This window comes from Mesoplodon bidens, assembly GCF_964165515.1.
Source record: "Mesoplodon bidens genome assembly, chromosome: 12".
Classification (NCBI taxonomy): domain Eukaryota; kingdom Metazoa; phylum Chordata; class Mammalia; order Artiodactyla; family Ziphiidae; genus Mesoplodon; species Mesoplodon bidens.
This window is the reverse complement of record NC_138168.1, coordinates 59,482,588-59,502,025: the sequence shown is the minus strand read 5'-3', so window position 1 is coordinate 59,502,025 and position 19,438 is coordinate 59,482,588. Positions and strand designations below refer to the sequence as shown.

General features: G+C 38.5%; 1 protein-coding gene across 1 annotated transcript in view; it reads left to right on the top strand.

The window, feature by feature from the left end:
- THEMIS (thymocyte selection associated) overlaps positions 1-19,438 on the top strand; it is a 174,312-nt gene that overhangs the window by 73,315 nt on the left and 81,559 nt on the right. The window contains exon 4 of the mRNA XM_081251218.1: positions 9,884-10,932. Coding sequence (XP_081107344.1) covers positions 9,884-10,932 — 1,049 coding nt within the window. The remainder of the gene's footprint in view (positions 1-9,883; positions 10,933-19,438) is intronic.

Below are 19,438 nucleotides of genomic sequence, written 5' to 3'. Positions count from 1 at the left end.
TTTTCTTGATGAGTCTGGCTAATGGTTTATCAATTTTGTTTATCTTCTCAAAGAACCAGCTTTTAGTTTTATTGATCTTTGCTATTGTTTTCTTTGTTTCTATTTCATTTATTTATGCTCTGAATCATTATGATTTCTTTCCTTCTGCTAACTTTGGGTTTTGTTTGTTCTTCTTTCTCTAGTTCCTTTATGATAAGGTTAGATTGTTTATTTGAGATTTTTCTTGTTTCTTGAGGTAGGACTCTATTGCTATAAACTTCCCTCTTAGAACTGCTTTTGCTTCATCCCATAGGTTTTGGATCATTTTGTTTTCGTTGTCATTTGTCTCTAGGTATTTTTTGATTTCCTCTTTGATTTCTTTAGTGATCTCTTGGTTATTCAGTAACGTATTGTTTAGCCTCCATGTGTTGGTGTTTTTAATTTTTTTTCCCTGTAAGTTATTTCTAATCTCAAACTGTTGTTGTTGGAAAAGATGCATGATATGATTTCAATTTTCTTAAATTTACCAAGCCTTGATTTGTGACTGAAGATGTGATCTATCCTGGAGAATGTTCTGTGCACACTTGAGAAGAAAGTGTAATCTGCTGTTTTTGGATGGAATGTCCTATAAATATCAATTAAATCTATCTGGTCTATTGTGTCATTTAAAGCTTCTGTTTCCTTATTTATTTTCATTTTGGATGATCTGTCTATTGGTGTAAATGAGGTGTTAAAGTCCCCCACTATTATTGTGTTACTGTCGATATCCTCTTTTATAGCTGTTAGCAGTTGCCTTATGTATTGAGGTGCTCCTATGTTGGGTGCATATATATTTATAATTGTTATATCTTCTTCTTGGATTAATCCCTTGATCATTATGTAGTGTCCTTCCTTGTCTCTTGTAACATTCTTTATTTTAAAGTCTATTTTATCCGATATGAGTATTGCTACTCCAGCTTTCTTTTGATTTCCATTTGCATGGAATATCTTTTTCCATCCCCTCCCTTTCAGTCTGTATGTGTCCCTAGATCTGAAGTGGGTCCCTTGTAGACAGCATATATATGGGTCTTGTTTTTGTATCCATTCAGCAAGCCTGTTTCTTTTTGTTGGAGCATTTAAACCATTCACGTTTAAGGTCATTATTCATATGTATGTTCCTATGACCATTTTCTTAATTGTTTTGGGTTTGTTTTTGTCGTTCCTTTTCTTCTCTTGTGTTTCCCACTTAGAGAAGTTCCTTTAGCATTTGTTGTAGAGCTGGTTTGGTGATGCTGAATTCTCTTAGCTTTTGCTTGTCTGTAGAGCTTTTGATTTCTCCATCAAATATAAATGAGATCCTTGCTGGGTAGAGTAATCTTGGTTGTAGGTTCTTCCCTTTCATCACTTTAAGTATATCATGCCACTCCCTTCTGGCTTGTAGAGTTTCTGCTGAGAAATCATCTGTTAACCTTCTGGGAGTTCCCTTGTATGTTATTTGTCATTTTTCCCTTGCTGCTTTCAATAATTTTTCTTTGTCTTAATTTTTTCCAATTTGATTGCTATGTGTCTTGGTGTGTTTCTCCTTGGGTTTATCCTTTATGGGACTGTCTGTGCTTTCTGGACTTGGGTGGCTATTCCTTTCCCATGTTAGGGAAGTTTTCGACTATAATCTCTTCAAATATTTTCTTGGGTCCTTTCTCTCTCTCTTCTCCTTCTGGGACCCCTATAATGCAAATGTTGTTGCGTTTAATGTTGTCCCAGAGGTGTCTTAGGCTGTCTTCATTTCTTTTCATTCTTTTTTGTTGATTCTGTTCCGCAGCAGTGAATTCCACCATTCTGTCTTCCAGGTCACTTATCGGTTCTTCTGCCTCAGTTATTCTGCTATTGATTCCTTCTAGTGTAGTTTTTATTTCAGTTATTGTATTGTTCTTCTCTGTTTGTTTGTTCTTTAATTCTTCTAAGTCTTTGTTAAACATTTCTTGCATCTTCTCGATCTTTGCCTCCATTCTTTTTCCAAGGTCCTGGATCATCTTCACTATCATTCTTTTTTGTTTGTTTTGTTTTTGTTTTTGTTTTTGTTTTTTTGCAGTACGTGGGCCTCTCACTGTTGTGGCCTCTCCCGTTGTGGAGCACAGGCTCCGGACGTGCAGGCTCAGCCGCCATGGCTCACAGGCCCAGCCGCTCCGTGGCATGTGGGATCTTCCCGGACCGAGTCACGAACCCATGTCCCCTGCATCGGCAGGCAGACTGTCAACCACTGCGCCACCAGGGAAGCCCCACTATCATTATTCTTAATTCTTTTTCTGGAAGGTTGCCTATCTCCACTTCATTTAGTTGTTTTTCTGGGGTTTTATCTTGTTTCTTCATCTGGTACATAGCCCTCTGCCTTTTCATCTTGTCTGTCTTTCTGTGAATTTGGTTTTTTTTCCACAGGCTGCAGGACTGTAGTTCTTCTTGCTTCTGTTGTCTGCCCTCTGGTGGATGAGGCTATCTAAGAGGATTGTGCAAGCTTCCTGATGGGAGGGACTGGTCTTCTTATTCAATCTTAACAATAAACCTGCCAGTGTTGGAGGGTCTCCTGCAGAGGTGCAGGCAGCTCTGACTCACCCTGGGGACAAGGACACTGGCAGCAGAAGTTCTGGGAAGTACTCCTTGGTGTGAGCCCTCCTGGATCCACCATTCGCCCCACCAATTGGCCTCAGGGCAAACAACCTCTAGGTAACTTTTTAAAAATGTTTTTATTTTAACTTTTAGCTATGGAGAACTTAAAACATGCAAGAGTAAAGAGAATAGTATAAGCAATAAGAAGGGTTTTGTTTTAATGTATTATCTAATATAACAGTAAAATATATAAAGTTTGAAGTTGATGCAGAAACAATTAAATACAGTGAGTTGTCAGTATACTGGTTATCTATGGGCTTCATAGCAGTTAGTAGAGAAAGGTAAATGCTCTGAATCCAGCTTCTCTTCCCATTGTGCTGTCAAATTAATCTGCCAAAATCTACTTAATTTGGTTGTTATTAATCTCAAATATTCCAGGGGCAGATCCATCTTCAGACATAGTCTTACTTTCAGTGGGTCTCCTGTCCCGATTCCCTGCCCTAGTTTAAAATCCTGAGACTGAATTACATGTTAATCACTGACTATATCCTATTTAGTCTGCTTCCTTATCTATGACTGTGGTTTTCTTACCACCTATGATATTCTTTCTCCTACCCTATCTTGGCTTGTAATATCTCTCCATCCTTAAAGACTCATGTTGTAGCCACCTCTTTCCTAATATCTATCTTTATCCCCATCCAAAAATTAGATGTGTTATTTATTCACCTTTTTCTGCCTACTGTGGTTTTAATTGAGCCTTTTACATGATTTCATTTTCTTTCTTCCTCAGCATATCAGTTATACTTTAAAAATATTTTTAGTCATTGACTTAGAGTTTGCAATATGCATATATAATCCAAGTCCAACTTTCAACTAACACTATACAACTTCATGGCTATGGCAGGTACCTTATAACAGAGTATTCCCAACTACTTTCTCTTGTCCCTGGTAACACTGCCGTCATTCATTTCATTATCCATGAGCTATAATCATCCAATATATTGTTGCTATTATTATTTTGAACAATCTGTTATCTGTTACATCCATTAAAAATAAGAAAAATAAAACATTTTATTTTGTCTTCATTTATTCCTTCTCTAATACTCTTCTTTCTTTATGTAGATCTGAGTTTCTGACATATTTTATTCTCTGTGAAGAACTTCTTTTATATTCCTTGCAAGATAGGTCTACTGTTGACATATTCCCTCACTTTTGTTTGTCTGAGAAAGTCTTTATTTCTCTTTCACTTTTGTAGGGGAGGTAAAATTTTACCTTTACCCTCTTAGGGTTTTTTTGGCTGGGCCAGAGAATTAAACTGACCTTAGACAGATGAAGAGGAGAAAAGCATACAAATTTGCGTAAGGTTGACATGGAAGCCCTCATAAGAAAATGAAGACCCAAAGAAATGGTGAAAGCTGCATGCTTTTAAATTGGGTTGAACAACTGAGCTACTGTGGAAAAGTAAACTATGAGGTGAGGCCTAAGAGGATACAAATTATTTTAACAAGGTCTGTTTGTACAGAATTCTCTTGGCTTTGACTCCCTGTTAGAAGAGTGTTTTCTTTCTCCTGGTACTGAGGGCATCCTTAACATGAGAGTTTTTAGCTCCTGTTTTCAGGGAGAGAGGGGAGATTAGAATGTTGTTTTTGAATCTGCTGTTTTTCAAGTGCACTTAGCTCAAAATAATCCTTAAACCAAAGTGATATATTTTGGGATGGCATAATCTGCCACCCTTGACTTTTGAAGGATAATTTTGTCACATATAGAATTCTAGGTTGGTAAATTTTTCTCTTTCAACACTTTAAATATGCCATTTACTCTTTCTGCTTTCATGGTTTCTAAAGAGACGTCCAATGTAATTATTATCCTCCTTCCTCCACAGGCAAGGTGGGTTTTTTCTTCTGGCTTCTTCATGTTTTCTCTCTTCTTTGATTTTCTGCAGTTTGAATATGATATGCCTAGGTGTTGACTTTTTGTATTTATCCTGCTTTTTTTCTCTAAACTTCATTACTTTTGGAAAATTCTCAGCCATTATTACTTCATTATTGCTTCTTTTCCTTTCTCTCCCTTTTTCCTTCTGGAATTCCTATGTGTGTACGTTACAACCTTTGTAATTGTCCCACAGGTCTCGGAAATTCTGTGTTGTTGTTTTTCATTCTTTTGCTTTTCAGTTTGGGAAGTTTCTATTGATCTATCTTCAAGCTCACTGATTCTTTCCTTAGCTATGTATAGCCTATTGATGAACATGTCAAAGTTATTCTTTAATTCTTTTCCTGGGTTTTAAATTTCTAGCATTTCCTTGTAGTTCTTTCCTAGAGTTTCCATCCCTCTGCTTACATTAGCTATCTTTTCTTGCATTTTCTTCCATTACAGCCTTTAATGTATTAATCATATTTTAAGTTGCCAGTCTGATAATTCCAAAATCTCTTGCATATCTGAGTCTGGTTTTGATGCTTGCTTTGTCTCTTCAGACTATGCTGTTTGCCTTTTAACATACCTTGTAATTTTTTGTTGAAAGCTAGGCATGATGTATAGGGTAAAAGAAACTGAGGTAAATAGGCCTTTTGTGTGAGGTTTTAGGCTAGGAGTTAGGCCGTGTTCACTGTTTACTGTACCTGTAGGTGTCAGAAGCTAAAATTTTACATAATGCCCTTGTTTATTGTTTTCCCTGTTGTCTTTCCCTAGAGACCCCTTCTTAAATAGGGTCATAAGTGCCATTCTTTCCATTGTAATCTCCTGTTATTATATAGAAGTCTTCTTGATATGGTTGGTGACGTGTAGGGGAGGGGAAGCATTCTATAATCCTGTAATTAGGTCTTAGTCTTTTACTGACCCTGCTTCTCAGCTTTTCTCCCCACATCTCCTTAGTGAGACAGAATGTCTGTCGGGGGCTGGAGTTGTGGAATTCCTTTCCCGCACATCAGTTATTAGACTGGTAAAACCCAAGTTGGTTAGGCTGTGGTAAAATAGTTTTCCTTCACTCAGGCCTTTTTTAAGGAGAAGTGAGTGATCTGAGTGTATTTCAAAATGGTTACTTTTCCCGGCACCCTGCCTAACGCATGAGGGGAATTTTCTCAGATCTTCACTCTGAGAACCTGGTGGGGCTCCTGGATGTAAACTCAGGAAACTGTGGGGGGATCCTGCTAAGCCTGGCCCTCCAGAACTTTTATCTCTCAAGCCTGTCCATGCTTAATCTCCAGCAGTTAGTCAGTTACTCTTAAAGTGTTCTTAGCTTTGCTGGCTCCATCAGTGGTTTCTGCCCCCTATAAGCTGTAACTTTCTGTATTCACCCATCTTTCTAGTTTTAGAGGTGACAGTTTTTCCTGTGACTTCAATTATCTGATGGATCTAAGAAGAGTTGTTGATTTTCACTGCATGTACTATTTCCCTGTATTGAATATTCTTTTAAAGGGTATACATCATGATAATTTTATACCCTAAAATGTCTAGATTATTATTTTGTAGAAATTAAACAATAGGGCCTCCCTGGTGGCGCAGTGGTTGAGAGTCCGCCTGCCGATGCAGGGGATACGGGTTCGTGCCCCGGTCTGGGAGGATCCCATATGCCGCGGAGCGGCTGGGCCCGTGAGCCATGGCCGCTGGGCCTGCGCATCCGGAGCCTGTGCTCCGCAACGGGAGAGGCCACAACAGTGAGAGGCCCGCATACCGCAAAAAAAAAAAAAAAAAAAGAAAAAAAAAAAAAAAAAAGAAATTAAACAATAAAACTATTTATTGTATTGAATAAGTCATTGAGTAAGATAAACTACAACCTAAAGCAACAAGTTTTAAATGAAATATACAATACCTTCTATGATGTATAACTGGAGTTTTAGCAGTAGAAACTTTTCTCCCCCTAGTGAAATTTTACTTGGAACTCCACTTGCTTACTAGATCACAACTTTTACAGCTCAACCAAGAACATTGTTCTGGCAATTGTTTTTCATTCATTCAGTTCATTTATTGAGTAGCTACTATGTGTTAGGGACCATGCTAGACACTAGGATATGTTGGTGAACAAAACAATCAAAGACTCCTATCCCTGTGGAGCATAAGTTCCATTTTGGGGAAACAGACAATAAATAATGATGATAATAAATAAGCAAACTATATGTAATGATTGAAGGTAAAGGATGACATTGAAAATAGAGAAACAGAGAAGGGCAAAGGACAGAGATAGTTGCATTTTTAAATAGAGCACTGTCTTAGTTCATTTTGTGGCTATAACAAAATGCCGTAGACTGGATGGCTTATAAACAACAGAAATTTATTTCTTACAGTTCTGGAGATTGGGAAGTCCAAGATCAAGGTGCTGGCAGATTTGGTGTCTGGTGAAGGTCTACTTCCTAGTTCATAGGTGGCTGTTTACTCTTTGTGTCCTCACATGTCCTCCTTGCCCTCACAGGGGCAAGGGAGCTCTCTGGGGTCTCTTTTACAAGGGCAGTAATCTCATTACCTAATTACCTCCCAAAGGTCCCACCTCCAAATACCATCACATTGAGGATTAGGTTTTAACAAATGAATTTGGGGGAGGGGAACAAAAGTTCAGACTATGGGAAGCACATTTTGGAGAAGTCTCATGGAGAAGATGACATTTAAGCAGATATGAAGAAGAAGAGGTGTTGGCCATAAATATATCAGGCTGAAGGATATGGCAGGCAGAGGAAACAGCTTTTTGAAAACCTAATTAACAACAAGGAGGTCATGGAGGGAGCAGTAAATTAGAATGAGTCAACCCAGTGGCAGATGAGATCAACGTGGTGCCTAGGACCTCAGTAGGGGTTTTCACTTTTACTGAAGTGAAAAGGACTGCCACTGTGGGGCTATGAACAGGAGAAAGATATGATCAATTTAACATTTAAAAAGACTGTCTGGCTTCCCTAGAAAGATATGACTGTAAGAAGACTGTTTAGGAAGCCACTGCAATAAACCAGGCAAGAAATAATGTTGCTTAGGTCAGAGTAGTTCTGAGGTAATGGATGTAGAGTGTTAGGAAAAAAGAGAGAGAAGCTATGGATGTCTCAGATTTCTGCACCAGACAAAGAGAATGAGCAACAGATAGATTAGGTCTGGGTTGGGAAGATCAGAATTTCAGTTTAAGCATGTTAACTTTGAGACATCTATTAGCCAAGTGAGGATCTTAAATAGATATTTGGAGTGCAGGAGAATTATTTAGCTAGAGATACATGTTGGGGAATCATCAGCCTACAGATGGTACTTAAAAACATGAGACTGTGTAAGATCATGTGGGTGTGAGTGTGGACAGAGAAAGGAGGAGAATGAAGAAACATTAAAAGGTGTGTGTGGGGGGGGAGTGGGTGGTATGTAGAGGAGAAGAAATCAGAAAAAAAGTTGAGAAGAATTATAAGATAAAAAGGAAATAAGTGAGGTAACTCTAGCAAAGAGTCTAATCTACTCTGTCAAATGCTGCTGATATATCAAGTAGGATGAGATAGGCTAGCACATCTTCAGTGAATTTGGTACAGAAGTACTGAAGGTAGGTCAGGAATTGGGTACGTAAAAATTTAACAGAAGTTAGATAGCCTGGCCCGGAGGCTTTCTCTGGCAATAAAGTTGTCCTAAGTTATTAAGACAATTCTTTCCCCACCGTACCCATTGTGCCCAAATACAGACTGGATCTAGCTTGCATTAGGGTCCCTATGGTCAATTTAAAGCCCTCAGAAAGTCCTTAATGGCATCTATTCTACCAGTGTCAAGTTGTTCCCTCAACTTGAGAAATGACCTGAGTCTATGAACCCATCTAGTCCTAGCTCTACAATTCTTAAACACAGTTCATTTTGATTCAATAAGTGTGATTTTAAAGTTTCTAAAATTACCTTGGGGTTCAGGGAAACCTGTGGTAACAATCTCAAAGGTTTGGGTTTGCTAAACTTTATAAAATGAACTGGTAAAGGTTTTTTTTAGCGTTCCTCCCACCCCGTTCTTTTTTTAATGGAGAATCTTTATAATTTTTATTGAACTTCAGCCTATAGGCAATCATCGGGTTTTTTTCTTTTCTCTATTTTATGTTCAAGAAAATAAAATAATGCAATTTCATACTGTGTTTTTAGGAACTCTTTTACACAGCATGTGCAAGTAATATGACACAAATTATAGTTTTCAGAGGCTGCATAAAGAGTAATATAAAGTATAATAATATAGGTAATATTTTATAAGAGAAACATTCTGTCTTCTAAATCTTCCAAATTATTAATTTTCAGAAGCATACAGGGAAGAAAGAATATTGATAGACGGGGGGTGGCTAGATGTACTGGGAAACAATGGTAGATTGTGAAAAGGCTATAAAACATTAAGTGTTAGGAAATTGTCAAGAAAATATAAACCATTATAAAATCCTGTTTATATTAACATATAACTTTATTTTTTAATGCAAGACCATTTATAAGGATACTATGTGGGACAGTATATGGAGAGCAGAGGATTTCAGGACAATATTTTAAGTGTCTCTGTAGTCTCAAAGAAAGACTTCTGAGACAGTGGGCTCTTGGAAAGAGTACAGAGATTCATTAGTCCCCAGGGACACATTAGGCAAAGAATACATTGGTAAGCACTCTACCAGCAAATCTAGGGTTCCTGAGTGGCTCCTTTGACTGTAACCCATCCTATGCCACTCCTTTTCTAACTAGATGTTAATATAGCACCAGAAGAAAGAAATAGTTTTCACATTGGAAAAAGACTGCATTTTGGTATCCATTTCCATATATTAATCTTGAGTACTTTATATCCCAAGATTTTGCAATATGGTTAAATCCCACAGGATAGAATTTGTATATAGAATGTGTCTTGGGCCTTATGCAGGAAGAGTCTTACTTGGAGTCCCCAAACTTTCTTCTAAGATAATTTTACGTACAATATCTGGACCTCAAAAGCATGACCTAAAATGATATAATAAATTTTCTGGAAAAACACATACATATACGTTTAAACACGTGCACATATATTCATGTATGTTATGTGTGATAAAACTACAAAGAAAAACAAGGGAATGGTTAACACCAAAATTAGGAGAATGATTACTCTTAGGTTGCAGTGAGGAGGATGTGATTTTGGTGAGGTTTGTAGGGCTCCGAGATACTGGTTAATTTCTATTTCTAAAACTACACAGATTTATGGGTATTGTTTTTATTTACCATCTATTTCATTTTTAAATTTAAAAAAGGAAAGTCATACATAAGAAATGTTACATCATGGGCATCTGAGATTTTTTTTAATGAAATTTATGTATGGTACCCCTGGAGTGATTTTAATACTACTTCAGAGCAACATTTTGATACACAAAATGTCTTTTTGTTTTTTTGTTTTCCAGTTAGAAAGGACATAGTCCGTATCCTCCCCAGTTTAGATGTTGAAGTCAAAGACATTACAGACAGTTATGATTCCAACTGGTTTCTTCAGCTGTTATCTACACAAGATCTTTTTGAAATGACCAGTAAAGAGTTCCCCATAGTGGCTGAAGTCATAGAAGCGCCCCAAGGAAACCAGCTACCCAGAAACGTTTTACAACCTGGGAAAACCATTGTGATCCACAAAAAGTGCCAGGCATCGAGGATCTTAGCTTCAGAAATTAGAAGCAATTTTCCTAAAAGACACTTCTTGATCCCCCCTAGCTATAAAGGCAAATTCAAGCGGCGACCTCGGGAGTTCCCAACCCCCTATGACCTTGAGATAGCAAAGAGTGAAAAGGAGCCTCTCCACGTGGTGGCCACCAAAGCCTTTCATTCCCCCCATGACGAGCTGTCATCTGTATCTCCCGGGGACCAGTTTCTAGTGCATCACTCACAGGCGACGGAAGTCCTCTGTGAAGGGATCAAAAAAGTGGTGAACGTTCTGGCTTGTGAAAAAATCCTCAAAAAATCCTATGAGGCAGCACTGCTCCCTTTGTACATGGAAGGAGGTTTTGTAGAGGTGATTCATGATAAGAAGCAGTACCAGATTTCTGAGCTCTGTGCACAGTTCCACTTGCCCTTCAATGTGAAGGTTTCTGTGAGAGATCTTTTCACTGAAGAAGACATTTTGGCTGCTACACCAGGACTACGGTTGGAGGAAGCTATCACAGACTCTTATCTACTCATAAGTGACTTTGCCAACCCCAAGGAGTGCTGGGAAATTCCTGCTGGCCGCGTGAATATGACTGTTCAGTTAGTTAATAATTTGTCTGGGGATCCAGGATCATTTCTAGTCAGGACTCTGGTTGAAGAGATCCCTGAAGAACAGTATTATATGATGCGGAGATATGAAAACTCTTTCTCGTACCCCCCACCTCGCCCTCCCAAACATCCCTCCTTGGAGGAAACAAAGTTAAGCCTACTCAACTTAGCAGAAGAAAAGACAGTGGGTCTGCCCAAGTCTCCCAAGGTAAGGCTATGCTTTTGCAGTTTTTCCTCTTGAGTGTTTTTCTGGGGGCAAGTTATTTCAAGTCTCTTCTGAGTCTGGTTTTTGCTTACTTTTCTTCCTTTCATGCCATATTTGAAATGAGCCTTTCTGGTGCACAGTAGATGACTGAACATCAACAGAGCCTAAGCTGTTACGGCGTTTTGTATTTTGATGCTTAACCAGTATATGTGACAAGAAGTTTAGGAATTAGAACTAGCAGGGATGACACATGATTACAAACTGCTGTTTCAATGTGTTTTGGTAATTAGGAATGGCTTATAAGGTGCCTCAGAAGCAAACCTCTTTTATTTTGGAAGTGCTGTTCAGTTTTTTCTAGGTGGAGTTGTTTTAATACTTCATCCAGGAAATGAGCACACAATCAACTCCCTTCTTCTGGGGGCGGGGGTACCAGTAGCATGCATCTATAACACATGTCTTCATTTTGTTTTATGTGTGGAAAGATGTAAAAATATCTTGGCAGAACTGTGTGAGAACATGGGCATCTGCCCACATTCTGCCTGTCTGAGAATTGTCATCTTTAACAGTTCTATTGAAAAACAAAATCAATAAAATTGCAGGCAGTATGAGATCATTACAGAATCCACAACTCCATAACCACTCTAAAGATGAGAGGGGAGGGGTTTCAGCTTCATTTCTGCTTAAAGTTTTGGCCTCTTGAAAACTGCCTGCTGAGTGCCTGGAAAGCACTTGCCCTTACACCACGGAGCTTAAGTCGTTTATCTGGCAGGCAGTGGTTCTCTGGTGTGTGGAAATAGTGCATTCTGCCCTGGCAGATGTTGTGCTAGCAGCTTGGGGAAACAAAGCAATTAGTAAAACAAAGAGAGATGCTGTGTTTACTCTCTATACTCAGGAATGATAGCAGCCTCAGGCTTCAAGAATGTGGGTATGGAAATGCATTTAATTCTCCACTTCAAAGATTGAATTCTGATTGTGTGCTGGGGAAATCCAGGAAACATCTTCAAACTCATCCTCAGGAAAAGATAAAACCAGCAGAAATTTCCTTTCCAGAAAAATCAATTTTGAAGGAGTCATTTTGAAACTGAACTAAACAACTGTTTCCAAATAATGTTGATTAACAGGCTGCTATTAATGTGCAGAGTGCCTGGCTTCTCCTGTTTAATATATTTTTATTACTGAATTGAATGATGTGAGAGATGGAATGCTGTTGTCATTTTTAGTGGGAAGCAGAATAATGCCCCATCCCCCTACCCCCATCCTCTCACCCCCCACCCAAGGTGTCTATACCTAAGCCTCCAGAACTGTGAATATGCTACATTGGTTAGTAAAAGAGACTTTGCACATGTACTTAAAATTAAGGACCTTGAGATGAGATTATCCTGGATTATTCAGGTAGGTCCAAGTTAATCACGAGTCCTTAAAATATTTTTCTCACTTAAGGTCAGGGCCAGAGAAAGATGTGACTACAGAAGAATTTTAAAGAGATGCAGCATTGCTACCTTTGAAGATGGAGGAAAGGATCATTGAGCCAAGGAATGCCGATGGTCTCTAGTAGCTAGAAAGACAAGGAAGCTTTCTTCCCTAGAGCCTCCAGAGAGGAGCACAGCTCTTCTAACACCTTACTTTTAGTCAGTGAGACTCCTGTTGAATCTCTGACTTATAAAACTCCAAGATAATAAATTCGTATTGTTTAAGGCACCAAGTTTATGTTACAGCAACAATAGAAAGCTAACATAGGACATAAAATTGGGAGGGAGGAATAAATAAAAACTTTAGATAGAAAAGTCTGTATTTAAGCTAGGACTTGTTTTGCTGGCAAAGTGGCTCTTTTTCCCTTTTTCCTTTTAATGAAAGTAGTAGCTCAGGTACCCTTGGAGAACCTCAGGGTATACAGCTAGGCTTCAGGGACAACTGGAAACAGGATCTAGAACACAGCCAGAGTGAGTCTTCCTTTTCATCACACATTGGACATTACTTCTGACAGTTCCTGCATCTTGTAGTTTCATCACTAGAGAAGAACATAATCTCTTTGTTTAGTTCCAATTTTTAAAAAGGGAAGGACTTTGGATCACATGCCCATCTCTTGGTTCAATCAATTCATTGGCTGCCCCAGCTACAGCCAGGATTGGTGGGGAAGGGAATAAGGACTAGTTGTCTCCAATAATAGAAATATGTCTCAAATAACAGTATGTGAAGGTCTGGAGATATAAAAAAGTAGATGCCTATTACAATCAGAAAGGAAGAGATAAAAAATCCTAAACTTCTAAGAAACCATTTGTAGAAAACAATAAATTTAATAAATTTAAAATGCCCTTTGAAAGAATGTCAAATGAAAATGATCTACGCGTTTTATTAGAGAAATTCACAAAACAACGTTTCATCTAGGTTACTGCTTGGAAAAACCTTCAGTCCTCCTCCTATGTTTCTCCTTTACTCTCACACTACTGCCACACTCACAACACCTCCGACACCAGATGCATGGAACTTTTCCCTCAGCAAGCGATTCTTTGACACCAGTTGGGTGTCCTGCAATTACTTAACTCAATTCAGACGCTATCTACCTGGAGATAACATCAGATCCCACAGGTTAAGAGCTCAGTCCCACAGGTTAAGAGCTCAGTGCCGCAAGACTGCTCCCCACTTCAGATGCCAATTGCAAGTAGTAGGTCCTCAGGTTACCGACAGCCTCTGTCTGACTTGGCTGCAAATCAGAGGTTCCCAGGACCCCCTCCTCAGGTTCCATTAATTTGCTAGAGTGGCTCACAGAACTCAGGGAAACACCTACTTACATTTACCAGTTAAAGGATATGATACAGAATACAGATGAATAGTCAGATAAAGAGACATGAAGGGTGAGGTCTGGAAGGGTCCCGAGAGCTCAGGAACTTCTGTCCCATAGAGTTAGGATACACCACCCCCCTGGTGTGTGGATGTGTCCACTAACCTGAAAGTTCTCTGAACTGTGTACTTCTGGGAATTTTATGGAAGTTTCCTCATGTAAGCATGATCGATTATTAACCCCTTTTCCAGTCCTTCTCCCCTCTCTGGAGAATGGGGATTGGGGCTGAAAATTCCAAGCTTCTAATTATGGCTTGGTGTTTCTGGTGACCAGCCCCAATCCAGGAGCCATCCGGGAGCTCACCCAGAATCGCCTCGTTAGAACAAAAGACACTCCTATCACCCAGTAAATTCCAGGAGATTTAGGAGCCCTGTGTCAGAAGCTGGGGTCAAAGACCAAATATTTAAAAAGAAGATGCTCCTAGTGCTCTTACCATTTAGGAAGTTACAAGGGCTTCAGGAGCTTGGTGCCAGGAACCAGGGCCAGAGACCAATACATATATTTCCTATTATCTCCAGCTACTAAAAGAAAACAAATGCAATATTTGACTAAATTCATACATGTAGGATTCCAGAAAAACTTAATAATTCCTAACTACTCGTTCATTTTTCAGGCCCCGTATGGATTCTTGTGTCTAGTGTTGCATCCCACTCCTAAAGAATATTGATTACCTGAACTTTGTTAAGATACTAAGAGTTGTTAAGATGTTAAAAAGTCCAGGAGCCATTTCCTTCTGTAAATGGTTTAGGGAACTGAGTGAGAGTCTAAACTTGAATGACTTGGTACTAGATGATATTAGTTATTTTATACATTTAAAGAGCTATTTTGTGGCAAAGGTTGCATTCTTATTTTCCATTACAACACTAGCTGAGAGTGAAAGGGAGGACAATCTTGGAGTAATATGTTGGAACTTATTTCTTATCCCTGAAAAGGGTTCAGCAGAAGCTAGGAAACCCTAGGTCAGTAATGGTGTCAGGAGATTCCTGCTTGGTTGAAAGTTTATCAATTCATTGAGAATCTATGATTCTTTGTTTATGATAAGTTTCATAATTTCTGGTGTGGTCGATAAAGAGCTATATTTTCTCTGAAATCAGTTTAAAATGTCAGAGGATGCTATAATTTACCTGTGTGCAGACCTACTGACCTCCTTATTTTCAACAATTTTTCTCACCATGAAGGTAAGACTCCACTTAGTAGATTGTGTTTGAAATTTAAACAGATGCTCTGTCAGTTTCTGTATAGTGTACTCGAAAAGTCTTGCAGCCAACCATTTCTTATGATCACAATGTCATCCTTTTATATATTTCTTTTATATTTCTTCTGATATCTACATTAAAGCTCTTCTATTTATGTATACGTTTGAAGTGGTTGGATAAGACTTTTTTTTTTTAGCACTTTGCAGGCAGGAAGCAGCCACTGAAAATCAGCCTCTAAGGTTTTGGATTGTATGTGGAATATTGCTTTAAATTCAGAGAGCAATTTGTAACGGTTATTCAGGGTTTAACTATTCAAACTGACTTAACTTATTAAAATACCTTATTACATATGTAGAGAAGAATATCAGATACTTCATTATATAGTTTACTTTTGTCTTCCTAGTGTCATTAGCTTTTCTAGATCATTTCTTGCATTTCACAACAAGATAGTTGTACGGGCTGTCTAATTAAGAAACTAAATGTACTCAGTGTTAGCCAAATTCACTTGTAGTAGGTATCCAATGTCGGTTATGAACCCTACACATTCACCTAAGAAGTTTACAAATTAAGACTATCTGAGGACAGGTTATTGGAACTAGGATAAGTAGAAAGAATTGTTTTCCAAGGTAAGATTGTCAAATGTTCTCTAATACATAAATAAGAAAAACAACTGTAGTAGAAATTTGAGAATTGTGGTTTGGATATAAGCAGGGGCAGATGAGATGGGGGATGGATTTCAACAGAATTGACTGCACACCTCCAGGCCCATGCAGTTTGACATTGAGGGGTTTTATTCTTGTTTTTTAAATGTGCTCGTTAACTGTTTGGGAAAATAATGTATGAAGTCTAAAAAAAAGGGATGAGAATGTACCAAGTGACCCTTCAAATTTCCTCTTAGGCTTATAACAATGTAAAAATAGTACCTTTAAGATCTGTGCATTCTGATACTTGATCAGATGAAAACAGTATTATAAAGTGACTAAGTAAATGAGGCTGGGCCTAAAATTCTGTTCTAAATAGCAATGTTGTGGGGTAAACCCTCCTTCCCTGGTGGTTAGTTTCTATGTCAGAATTAGTTTCACATAGTTTGAAAGAGCATATTCTCGCTGGGGTTTTTGCCTGTCGTGGATATATATGGCTATGACTTCTGAGTGCCACATAGGAGAAATGTAACTTCTGCATTCTCATGAAAAAGTCTATAACCAGATAGAAAAACAAACCTTTGGTTGAAAGATGAGATATTCCACTCCTTCGGAGACTGCATCTGGGAACAGAAATCTTGCATTTCACTAACTCTGGCCATTTAATGCCCAAGTGTCCACTTTGCTGCCGGAATTTCTAGATTTTGTTGGAGAAGAACACGCATGGGAGACATTAAGGCAAAGAGTACGGGAGGCAGTTATGGGAAGGTACTGTGAATTGAGCAGAAAACAAACCTTGTACCAGAATTAGAGTGAGAGCTGAAAAAGGCAGAAGGAAAGCAATAGTTTCTGGGAAGTGCAGAGAGAGAACACTTCAGCAGCTGCTGCTGGGTGCTAAGACTCATTTCTGATCTGGTGTGACAGGGTGGCTGAAAAGTGGTAAAGATGCCCACACTCCTAGGCTAAATCTAGATCTTTAGAGACATCCACTCATTTGTTGTCTATAGCATATAGTCCCAAAGGGTGTGATTTGTTTTTGTTTTTGTTAACCTGATGTGGTGTAAAGACATTAAGCATGTTTGGATTTGTTACCAACTTTGCACTTCTGAAGATTGATGCCTGTCTGTTCTTGGTGTGTCCTCTTGGTCTAACATAGAAGCTGAAAGTCTGTTTCCCTGTGAAGAGAGAAAATTAACATTTCAGCCATTTTCAAAGACCAAAGGCAAAGAATGTGAAATATAGACATACTTAAAAATTTGGAGGTTTAAATCCAAATAACAAGGAAAGTTAAGGGAATCCATGATCTTCCTTTAAAAAGACAAATGTTAACTGTGAGATACAATTTTAGCATACTTTAGCAGATATTTAAGCTGTTCTTAAGGCAGATTACTACATCATGGTTTTTGAATTGCCTGTGGTTTGTGGTCTAGTAAATGGCATTAGCTTGTAAACAGCCAGCTATAGTAGGAAGAAGTGAAAAAGATGGGAGAAACAGTCAAAGGATGAATAAAGGAAGTACTGAGTTGAAAATTAGCCAAACTCAAGTTCCAACTGAAACCTTGCAGGTAGAAATCTGTGCCCAATGGGAAACACAGAATATTTATAAGTTCTTTTTGTGCTTTTGGAAGTGGGAGGGTAGTCAGAACTTTCAAACTTTTACTCTAGTTATGACATGTACTTACCTTAATACTTCTAGCTGAATAGCCGAAGAATGGTTTAGATGAGTTTTAAATGAAAAATAATTGCTTAAAGTGAGACATTAGAAAATATTGCCTGATTTTAAGGGAATTACAAGCGTTAAGTGAACAAGCTATCAAACTTATAAAAAAAATTATTTTCTCTAAAGAGCTTTTGTCCAGAGAACATTGTTTCCATTCTGGGGTGGTTGAAGTACACTCCTGCTTGGAAATACTTGAATGAATCAAGAATTTACCCGTCTTTGAGCTTTTTACCAACTGAGAATGCTCTCACTGGGGGAGTGAGGAAGGGCTGATGAAAAACATTAGTTAATATTGTTCCTTGCTTCTCTCTCCCATCTTTGGAGTCAAGAACTAAAATACCACCAAATGTGTGATTATTATATTTTCAGTGTTAGTATTACTTTTTAGCTCCACAAAAAATGTAAATTAAAAAGTATTTATTTTTCCAGTGGATTTGCAAAATCATTGAATGGAATTTGGAGTAAATCATTTCACATTAAATTTTTGGCCTTTACAAAGGTTAGAATAGTTTTCACTTTCTTAAATGTCCATAACCTGTTTAGAAATGAGCAGCCATAACAGAAGAATCAGCAGTTTGGAATGTTCGATGCACAGTATGTATGAAAGGAGGGCATTTGACTTTCCAACTTCCTATAATCCCTATAGTGTTTTTTTTTTTGTGGTACACGGGCCTCTCACTGTTGTGGCCTCTCCCGTTGCGGAGCACGGGCTCCGGACGCGCAGGCTCAGCGGCCATGGCTCACGGGCCCAGCTGTTCCGCGGCATGTGGGGTCCTCTCGGACCGGGGCACGAACCCGTGTCCCCTGCATCGGCAGGCGGACTTTCAACCACTGCGCCACCAGGGAAGCCCCCTATAGTGATTTTAGTGTCTAGAATCTTTGAGTTGAGTGTGGGCTCACTAGGTATTTAACTGCTGGTTTTTGAGCTCACTACCTTCATTTTCTTTTAAAATTTTTTAAAAATCCAAAGAGTAGTTGGAGAAAGCTAGAGAAGGTAAGTTCCAACTGGTTTTGCACTTCCCAAAACTGATTTATCTGAGTTTTTCATTACTATATTTATCGGTTCTGAATTTATTTTAGAATAAAAACCTTGCCTCGAAATAAATTAATAAGACATAAGCTATATATTTGAGCAAATACGTTTCTTGCAAGTCAACCATTACTTTTTTTTTTTTTTTTTTTTTTTTTGCGGTACATGGGCCTCTCACTGTTGTGGCCTCTCCCTTTGCGGAGCGCAGGCTCTGGACGCGCAGGCTCAGTGCCCATGTCTCACGGGCCCAGCCACTCTGCGGCATGTGGGATCTTCCCGGACCGGGGCACGAACCCATGTCCCCTGCATCGGCAGGCGGACTCCCAACCACTGCGCCACCAGGGAAGCCCAACCATTACTTTTAATCACTGATGTCAGACCTACATAAATGAGAACATATGCTTTGCTTTGCAAACCAAATTTCCTGTGTAAATGTTAAGATAGAAAATGAGCGTAAGATGGTTCTGAAAGAATGCATAAGATAGGCTTCCAAAAATTAGGATTTTTTTCAAAAAATTTATAGAGAAAGAAATGATTCATAAAAATGCATTATTTGGGGCAAACTTTCAACCAGCCTTTTACAACATTAAATTATTTTTCATTATACTTCATCCAGACTCTAACTTCCATATGATCATGATGTCCTGGTCTTGCTGATCATGATGAAAAACACTTCTAATAACACAAATTGCTTTTAGTTATTTTGTAAGACATGCCATCGTTTACGACTTTTACTATGAACCAAGTACATAGCTAATTTTAAATCTGATGAGGAGAGGAAAAAATTAGGAGAAATCTTATAAAATCAGAAGGCCATTGACTAAAAAATTAGCCAAAATGGAATAATTTTATATATCAGAGACCACAAGAGCTGTATAATAAGTCTATCGTTATTTATGCAGATAGAAAATGTAAAAGGGCTGATTGTAAAATTATGGAGTTAGACAATATATAGTGTAGGAGATAAGAATGGAATTTTAACTTGTGACATTGTGCTTATTTAATTCTTTTTTTTTTTTTGGTTGGGGGCGGGTGGTACGTGGGCCTCTAACTGTCGTGGCCTCTCCCATTGCGGAGCACAGG